This window comes from Triticum urartu, chromosome 1 (assembly GCF_003073215.2).
Source record: "Triticum urartu cultivar G1812 chromosome 1, Tu2.1, whole genome shotgun sequence".
In the NCBI taxonomy this organism is placed as follows: domain Eukaryota; kingdom Viridiplantae; phylum Streptophyta; class Magnoliopsida; order Poales; family Poaceae; genus Triticum; species Triticum urartu.
The window spans coordinates 368,093,670-368,102,416 of NC_053022.1; the positions used below are offsets into that span (position 1 = coordinate 368,093,670).

Here is an 8,747-nt window from a genome sequence, read left to right on the forward strand (position 1 = left end):
CCGCTTTTGAGCAATATATTCAGGCGGGGGAGCCCCCCCCCCCTCCTCTCTCGCGCGGCAATTCTAGAAAAATATGCACCAAGGAAAAAAACAAAGAGGTGCAAGGTGGGAGGAGGAGACAAGGAACATGGACGCTTGTCATGAGGCCAAGCTCGCAAATGAAGCAAAGTGTTTCTCACACGCGGAATGGCCCAGTGCCATTTCTTCAAAAAATTGAGGTTGCGGGTCATATTTTCCCTCCGCGTGGAAACTCATTGCGTACAACACCCAGCGATTCATGACCACCCAACCCCGTGCGCCTGTTTCATTACAAAATAGCAAGTGTAGGTTTCAAATTTTACTTTTGCAGATGCTTCTGAAACACCTGTTTCTCACTATAACAAAGTTGGCAACAACACTGATTTGAGCACATGCACATATCAAGTCTTCATTCATCCATCGCCAAAACACACATATCATGCAATTCGAGCTCGTTATCCATTCATCCATCAACACATTGCACAAGTATAGCATAGCAACACACACACGAGGTTAATATTGCTACTAGTTCTTCCTTCCTGGTCCTCCGTAAGCGAATTGTCCTGCTGAAATTGGCCAAAGAGAGTAAAGCTTGATGTCAGTGACATCGGTGGACAGATCATCATCGATAAAGTTGCTCCTCCCGTCCTCCATGATGACATGAATGTCTCGGATCTTCGCCGCATTGCCCCAATCAGAGCCGAAGGCTCCACTGCCCATCGGAGGAGGTGTGGTAGTTTTAGACTTGAGAGCATGGCCACCCAACACGACTTGAGTTGCTTTGTAGAAAAAGTCGTCGAATAGTGACGCCGGGAAGTAGGCGACCGGGATCGGGTCCTCGTCGTTTACACCAGCGTGCAACCACCAGTTCCCGTTCAACTTGGTCTGTGATTTTTACATGTTTCGTGGAGAAGAAGACGACTGCATTAGAGTTTTAACTATATATTCCACGTGCCTGGTGAGCGAAAAACTTGCAAGTGAACACATACGTACGTACCCTGAACAGCTTAATGGTGATAGTTTGCCGTGTCCCATTAGCCTGGGATACTGGGGCTATGACATCCCCGGGGAATATTGGAGACCCGCTCACAAGCTGGATACCAGGACAATCATAGTTGACACACCCTGTGCTCTGCCGGCTGTCTTTCTGCAGTTACATTCATGTCATGATTTAATCACATCACAAGCTTACTAAAATCCTATTTCGGTGAAGAAAGAAGTCGGTGTACGTAGTTTGCGAGCTTCTAAAAATCATCATCACAAGATCAATTTTAAGGACACACTTACCGTCCAAGCCGTATAAAGGTAAGTTTGCGAGTCATTAAAGTAAGACGGCCACACCTACATATTTTTCCATGGATAAGTGAGAAAGGTTCAAGTAGAGAAAAGCCATTGCGATAACAATGCAAATCTACAGAGCATAGGAAGGCAACTTTACCACCCATCCAACGGTAATTGCACTGACGTTCTTGCTAAAATCAGCCTCGAAGTTACTTATCGAAATTGCTGCCCCGCTCACTTGGCCATCTTTGAGATTGTATCCATAGACATCCAGGGTGGCAGATACTCCATAATATCCACTGTCCCTGTCAGTGCTTTTAATATAAACAGCCTCCTGAAATTAATACATGAAGCTACATTAGTCAGTAAATATTCTCGCAAACAAATATTAGTCGGTAATTAAATAGAGGGCCAAGCAAAGGAACTCACGTATGGCTGAACAGTGCCACCATGCTTGGGTGGGAGCTCAATGTATGGGAGCTGTAGATGAACGGAGCTCAGTGAACGTGATGAACTTGATGCTTTCGCTTCCATGCTGGCACCCGCATTTTCCTTCAAGGCATAATTAGGGTAGCATATACTCGTCAGTGAATATATTCTATTTGAAGCAGCGCAGAAGATTCAGTTTACTGTTAGATTACCAGAGAAGAGATCGTGTAGGTTTTAGTTAATTTGGACTAAAACCACGAAACTTAATATTGAAAGGAGGGAGTATGAAGTTTGAACTTTCAAAACAAGAAACAAGATGGTGAAAACTAGAACAGCAATCTGCGGCTAGAGGATGATAGGAGATGATATGTCCAGTGTATCTAAGCCTGAACCGTAAGCAGATTCGTGCGATGTCTAGATCGATGCATGTAAAAAAAAACAATGACATTGCAAATTTATTTAAATTGAACAATTCAACGAGGGGGGGCACCACTGTTTAGCTTTCACCTCTTGATGATTGGTCTGATGAACTCGGCCTCCAAGGGTTTGATGTGCAAGAAGAATGCTGCAAAAGAACAAGATGTGTAGTTCTACATGAAGTCGAGACATGTTGGGAGACAACAAATAGAGAGCAATATTCTTCTGGCGCCGTAGAAGTATGTATGTCAACCTCTTTATATGGAGATCTCTTATATGGACGCCTCCATCCGACCGGTGTTCCCCCGATTGCGCGGACCCAGAGGCAGCCCATAGTCAAAATTGGAATGAAAATATGGAAGATAATATGTTCAGAGATGAAATATGGAATGTAATCCTCCTCCCAAAGATTTAATCTGTGGGGCGACGCCGATTGATTTCTTTGTTAAATGGAAAGAACCGATTCTCTCCTTTGTCCAACATTAAATGTGTGCCATGCAAACGCCACTTATATTTTTCAAGGTACCAAACGCGGTCGGAGAAATGTGTGCCCTCTGGATTGTAGCACACTTCATAAAAAAATTGCACATGAAGAACCCGGACGTTTATTTGTCTATTTTTCATGAAAACTGACACTGGGGAAATTGCTTTTTTCCATTCCGGTGTGCCTTTAATGTACCGTAAAATAACTTACAATTTTCAAGGCCATCTACTTATCTACTCTGCAGCAATCATCAATGATGATCATAAGCTAGTTGTTTGTTAGCAGTCAGCAGCCGAGGTTAGAACCTTGAGCAAAAGCTGGATCAGATCGGCTAGTCTATCTTTGAGAAGCTCGGCCATCTTGGGTACATCACAATCAGTGGCTTTCTGGTAACCTGTGGCAGACAGAGAGAAGCGAGATCAGTAAATCTGTGGTTTTCATGTGAAACGACATTGCAAAAGAGGAAATCTGGTACAGCAGAATCTCTGATGCAATACAATGCGGTCAGGGCAAGTTGTGCAAAAATCACAAAATGCAAGGTAGATCACAAGAATTGGACTGGAATTTATATCGTGTGATTCCTTTGGGTGTTTTGGTGGAGGCTTGTATTTTCAATAGGACATGAAAAAACAGAGGCAAGGCCAAAGTGTTAAGGCACAACCTTATGGCAACAAGCACATACTCATGAATCATGAGGGATGAAGCCCTGAGAACAGGGCAAAAGTGATTTAGAACGAAACGTACCGCCATGGAAACTCAGAGGTATCTATTCCAGATCGATGCAATTGATCAACGTATTGCAGTGCTTCTCGGCACTCTTCCCTGTCATCAAAGAACTCCTTCTTATCGCCTTCCATCTGATAAGTATCATTCCCTTTTCCAGTGACAACCTGAAGGATGAACAAAAGCAATCAGGAATAAGGACCAAGATGGACCAACATGTGGAAGATGGTCAGCAGTAAAAATGTAATACATGCTATCACCTAGAGGGTCAAGCCTTCTATCTCATAACATTAATGCAACTTCTTAGTTGTTCACTAGCATATTAAGTTAACTGCAGATAGTAACACATCAATCTACTTTCAATCTTTCTGAGCATGTTCTACATTCTTATAGATTAATGCATTTGGGGATTAGATCTTTGAAATCATTATAATTAAAATCTGACAAGAGCCAAGATCAGCTTCAATAAGCATTTTTACACAGGATCGTACGCATGGAGATTCAAGTGTAGCATATTTCAACAATTTGTTCATATAGGATTATACGGTGACTATGGACAACGCAAAGCTTTCCTTATAGTGAAGAAAATCATAGAAAACTTACAACAACATCGCCTTGCTCGCCCATTGCAACAGCAGCTCGCACTGCAACTCTTCTAATATCATGTAAGAAGAGTCTGTGACCATTTGGTAGGGGCGGATAATAATCATTTGCACCATGCTTCAAGTATTCTTCCATGGTCCATCCTACACCAGACAACATATCGTCCAGGATATCCACTGCTCAGAATAGACCAAGAAATGTGTAAACTTCAGCTCACTCATTTATTTAATAACATTAGGATCTCATAACGAAATATACTAAGGACCATACATGGATCTTCACTTGCTGGATTGTCGGATGTCAACATAACAACATCACTTTTCTCAGCAGCAATCTTTGTCATCATCGGCCTCTTCCCTCTTTCTTTCTCACCGCAACATCCAACAACTACAGAGAACAACATACCAGGAGGCTCAGTTTGTAATACCACAACCAGAATAAAGAATATATAGCAAAACGTACAGCAAATTAACAGTTCGAAACCAGTATAAACTTTGTGGAGGCGGTGTGTTAATGAGAACTATTGTATGAGAGAAAGTATCATACCAGTGACAATACGCCGTGGGCCTAGTTCCTTTACACTGTCAAGAAGCCTTGACAGAGCTTCCGGTGTCCTCGCATGATCAATGATCACCCCAAAGGCTTGCTCCTCATCAATTAGCTCACACCGACCTGGGATTGCATCCACCTCTTCAATACCTTTCACTATGTCCTCCAATGGCGCACCCACTGCAACACCAACTGCCACAGTTGCAAGGATATTGTAGATGTTGTCTCTTCCAAGCAGTCCAGAGGAGATTTCAAGGATTCCGTGCGGTGTCTGTACGAGAACCTCCGTCTCAAACAGGGAAAGCTGGTACTTGAGAGTGTGCACATCAGCCTTCTTGTTCTCAAATGAATATGTCACCACCGGGACACCATGCCCCCCTTGGGCGGCGAAGAATGGTGCGCTCGGATCATCGATGTTTACCACCTTACGGTGGCGCTCAGGATCCACCATTCTGGAGAAAAGGGAGGCCATGCTGCTCATGTACCCCTCGTATGTCATGCTAGCCTCTAAATTGGCATGCCTAACATTGGTCAGCACGGCGATATCGTAATCTATCTCACTGTCCACACCTGATGGTAGCATCTCATCAGTGGTCGTCTCCAACACAACGGCTTCAGCGCCATTGTGCAACATCGTTGCCATCAGCTTCTGCACGGCCATCGAATCACCTGATGCAGCAGGTTGCGCATCCAGCTTGTTGCTGCCGAAGGCATAGGCTCCAAGAACGCCTACCATGCCGGTCCTGACACCCATGGCCTCGTACATTGCTTTGACGAGGTGGGACGTGGTGGTGACCCCGTCTGTGCCCGTGATGCCAATAACGGCCATGTCCTTGGAGGGCCGTCGGTAGAGGCAGGCAGGGAGCACGCGGAGAGCGGCCGTGATGTCATCGACGATGACCAGAGCGCGACAGGCCAGGGTGCCCTCGATGTCCACGTCCTGGTCGGCCACGACGGCAACGGCACCGCGCTTGTCAGCCTCGGTAAGGCCAGCAAGCCCGCTCTCTCCCACGCACACGAAGAGGTCCCCGGCCGCCACGAGGGTGGCGTCGCTCTGCACCCCCGAGAGCGCGACGTCCTGGTCGCCCGTCACCGCTACCGGGACCAGCTTGCTCTCGTCGAGGAGCTCGGCCAGCGTCATGCGGAAGGCGGGCTGCCGTATCCTGTCCCCCTCTAGACCGAGCTCGTCCGCCACATCAAAGGCTTCGCCGTCTTCGTCGAGCGGCAACCCCTCGTCGCCGTACTCCTCCTCGGCTTCATCGTCCTCCTCGTCAGCCACGGACGCCACACTGAGGCCCTGCAGCCTCCGAATCTCGTCGAGGTCGATGGCCTCCTCGGGGGACAGCTCGTCGGCGGGGACGTCCACCTCGGGCGGCGGAGGCGGGGTGGGCTTAATGAGCCCGCGCCGCGTGAACTCCTCCCTCTTCTCGGCAATAGCGCGGTCGATCTCGTCGAAGAACTCGTCGTCGGGGTCATAGCTCCCGCCGGCGGGGGCCGGGGGAGGGGACGAGAAGAGCGGGTGGTCGGCAGTGACCTCTGGCTGGTCAGCCTGCTGCCGTTTCCGCGCTCGCTCCACGTGGCGCGCGAGCTGGTCGTACCGGTTGAGGCCGTGGGACGAGTCCTCGGCGGCCTCGGGGGGCTCGTCGTCCGCGGTGGGCGGCCGGAAGCGGCGCCCCGCGGCGAGGCGGAGAGGGGCCCGGCGCGGGGGCGGGGGTGCTAGGGCTCGGGGCGGCGGGCGGGAGGTGGAGGGGAAGGGGAAGGGGAAGGGGAGGTGGAAGGCGAGGTGCGGCGCCGTGGCCATGGGAGACGAGACTGTGGGGGTTTGCGTCGCTGACAACGGGAAAGGTGGGAGGTTTAGGATTGGGGAAGACGGGGCTGAGCCGATGAGGTGCGGTGTTGCTTCGGGCCGGATTGGTGGGCTGACTTTTGAATTTCGTCCGCCCGGCTGAGCAAATAAATGAACGAAGCTACTCCCTTCCGTTACTCAAAAGAATTGCAAGTTCTCAAAAAAATTACCTCACAAAAAATTGTCTAAAAAAATTACTCAGAGCAACTCCAACGCGGCAGCGCTTTTTTTTTTGTCCGTTCGGGTCGACCACCCGCTCGGCGTCCGCCAGTTTTGAGATTTAGATCGGCAGTGTACCCAACGCGCCGACCCATATTTACCGGCGTGGACTGCTGGCCGCCCTTTTTCGACAAATATGCACAAATTTTCACAAGCAAACATATAGTTTCAAACCAAATAAATAGCATAGTTTTACAAGCCGAATAAAAATAAAATAGTGTCACATAGTTTTGCAAGCTGAATAAAAAAGATACATCTATTGGTTGTCAACATGAGCCCACATATATTTAACCAAATCATTTTGCAATTGCATGTGAGTTTTTCAATCACGCATGTCATGATGAAATTGGGTCAACTATTCAAACATTGCCGCTCCTCCATGCTCAGGCACAACATTCTCACCCTGAAAGTGAAACCCTTGATCGTAGATACGTTCCGGGCGCTCATATTCTACGATCATATTGTGCATGATCACACAAGCAGTCATCATCTCCCACAGCTTCTTCGTGCTCCAAGTCCTAGCAGGATATCGAACGATGCCCCGTCGAGATTGCAAAACACCAAAGACAAGCTCGACGTCCTTCCTAGCACTCTCTTGCTCTTCGGCAAATCTTTTCTTCTTCTCTCCGACAGGGTTGGGGATTGTCTTCACAATATTGGTCCACTGAGAATAGATACCGTCACCTAGGTAGTATCCTTTATCGTAGTTGTGGTTGTTGATGGTAACGTTCACCGGTGGGCTGTTGCCTTCGGCAAGCCTAGCAAACACCTGCGAGCGCTGAAGCACGTTGGTATCATTGTGTGATCCGGCCATGTCAAAGAAAGAGTGTCAGATCCAGAGATCTTGTGAGGTTACGGCCTCAAGTATGACAGTGCAAGCCCTGACATGGCCCTTATACTGTCATTGCCAAGCAGAAGGACAGTTCTTCCACTCCCAGTGCATGCAGTCTATACTGCCAAGTATCCCTGGGAATCCTCTGCTGGCATTCATCGCCAACAAGTGGGATGTATCTTCAACAGTCGGCTCTCTCAGGTACTCAGGGCCAAATACAGCAATCACAGTCATGCAGAACTTTTACATGGAGTCTAGACATGTAGACTCGCTCATACGGACGTACTCATCAATGAGATCACCGGGCACTCTGTATGCGAACATTCGGACGGCTGCAGTGCATTCCTGATAAGATGAGAAACCAATCTTTCCAATGGCATCCTCTTTGCACTCAAAATAGGCATCGTATCCGACTATCCCTCTCTAATACGGTTGAAAAGATGCCTACTCATACGGAAACGCCGCCGGAATTTTTGATGTTTGAACAACGGGTTGGTTGTGTCAAAGTAGTCCCTCCAAAGAAGGAAATGGCCGCTCTCTCGGTTGTGATTTGTATCTATAATTTTTAATTGTTCTATGTTGTTATGTTATCATTCTTGAATGTTTTACAATCATTTTATAGCAGGTTTATCTCAATTTTTTGGGACTAACCTATTCACATAGTGTCCAGTGTCAGTTGTTATTTTTTGCTTATTTTTTACTTCGCAGAAAATCAATACCAAATGGATTCCAAACGGAGCGAAACTTTTTGGTGATTTTTTCTGTACCAGAAGACACCTATTGGGCCAAAGAAGTACCAGACGGGGGGCTGATACGTCTCCAACGTATCTATAATTTTTAATTGTTCCATGCTATTATATTATCTGTTTTGGACGTTAATGGGCTTTATTTTACACTTTTATATTATTTTTGGGACTAACCTATTAACCGGAGGCCCAACCCAAATTGTTGTTTTTTTGCCTATTTCAGTGTTTCGTAAAAAAGGAATATCAAGCGGAGTCCAAACGGAATGAAACCTTCGGGAACGTGATTTTTGGAACAAACGTGATCCAGAGGACTTGGAGTGGACGTCAAGCAATCAACGAGGCGGCCACGAGGCAGGGGGCGCGCCTACCCCCCTGGGCGCGCCCTCCCCCTCGTGGGCCCCTTGTTGCTCCACCGACCTACTTCTTCCTCCTATATATGTTCACATACCCCGCAAACATCCATGAGCACCACGAAACCCTATTTCCACCGCCGCAACCTTCTGTACCCAAGAGATCCCATCTTGGGGCCTTTTCCGGAGCTCCGCCGGAGGGGGCATTGATCACGGAGGGCCTCTACATCAACTTCATGGCCCCTCCGAT

At 47.6% G+C, this 8,747-nt stretch overlaps 1 protein-coding gene across 1 annotated transcript; it reads right to left on the minus strand.

The window, feature by feature from the left end:
• Positions 1-2,727: 2,727 nt before the first annotated feature.
• Positions 2,728-6,410, minus strand: LOC125512843 (UDP-N-acetylmuramoyl-L-alanyl-D-glutamate--2,6-diaminopimelate ligase MurE homolog, chloroplastic). Its single transcript, XM_048677919.1, has 5 exons — positions 4,502-6,410; positions 4,226-4,342; positions 3,956-4,131; positions 3,374-3,519; positions 2,728-3,023 (listed from the first exon to the last, which is right to left on the minus strand). The coding sequence occupies exons 1-5, from the start codon at positions 6,303-6,305 to the stop codon at positions 3,005-3,007; spliced, it is 2,262 nt and encodes a 753-aa protein (XP_048533876.1). The 5' UTR covers positions 6,306-6,410; the 3' UTR covers positions 2,728-3,004.
• Between the last annotated feature and the right edge of the window lie 2,337 nt (positions 6,411-8,747).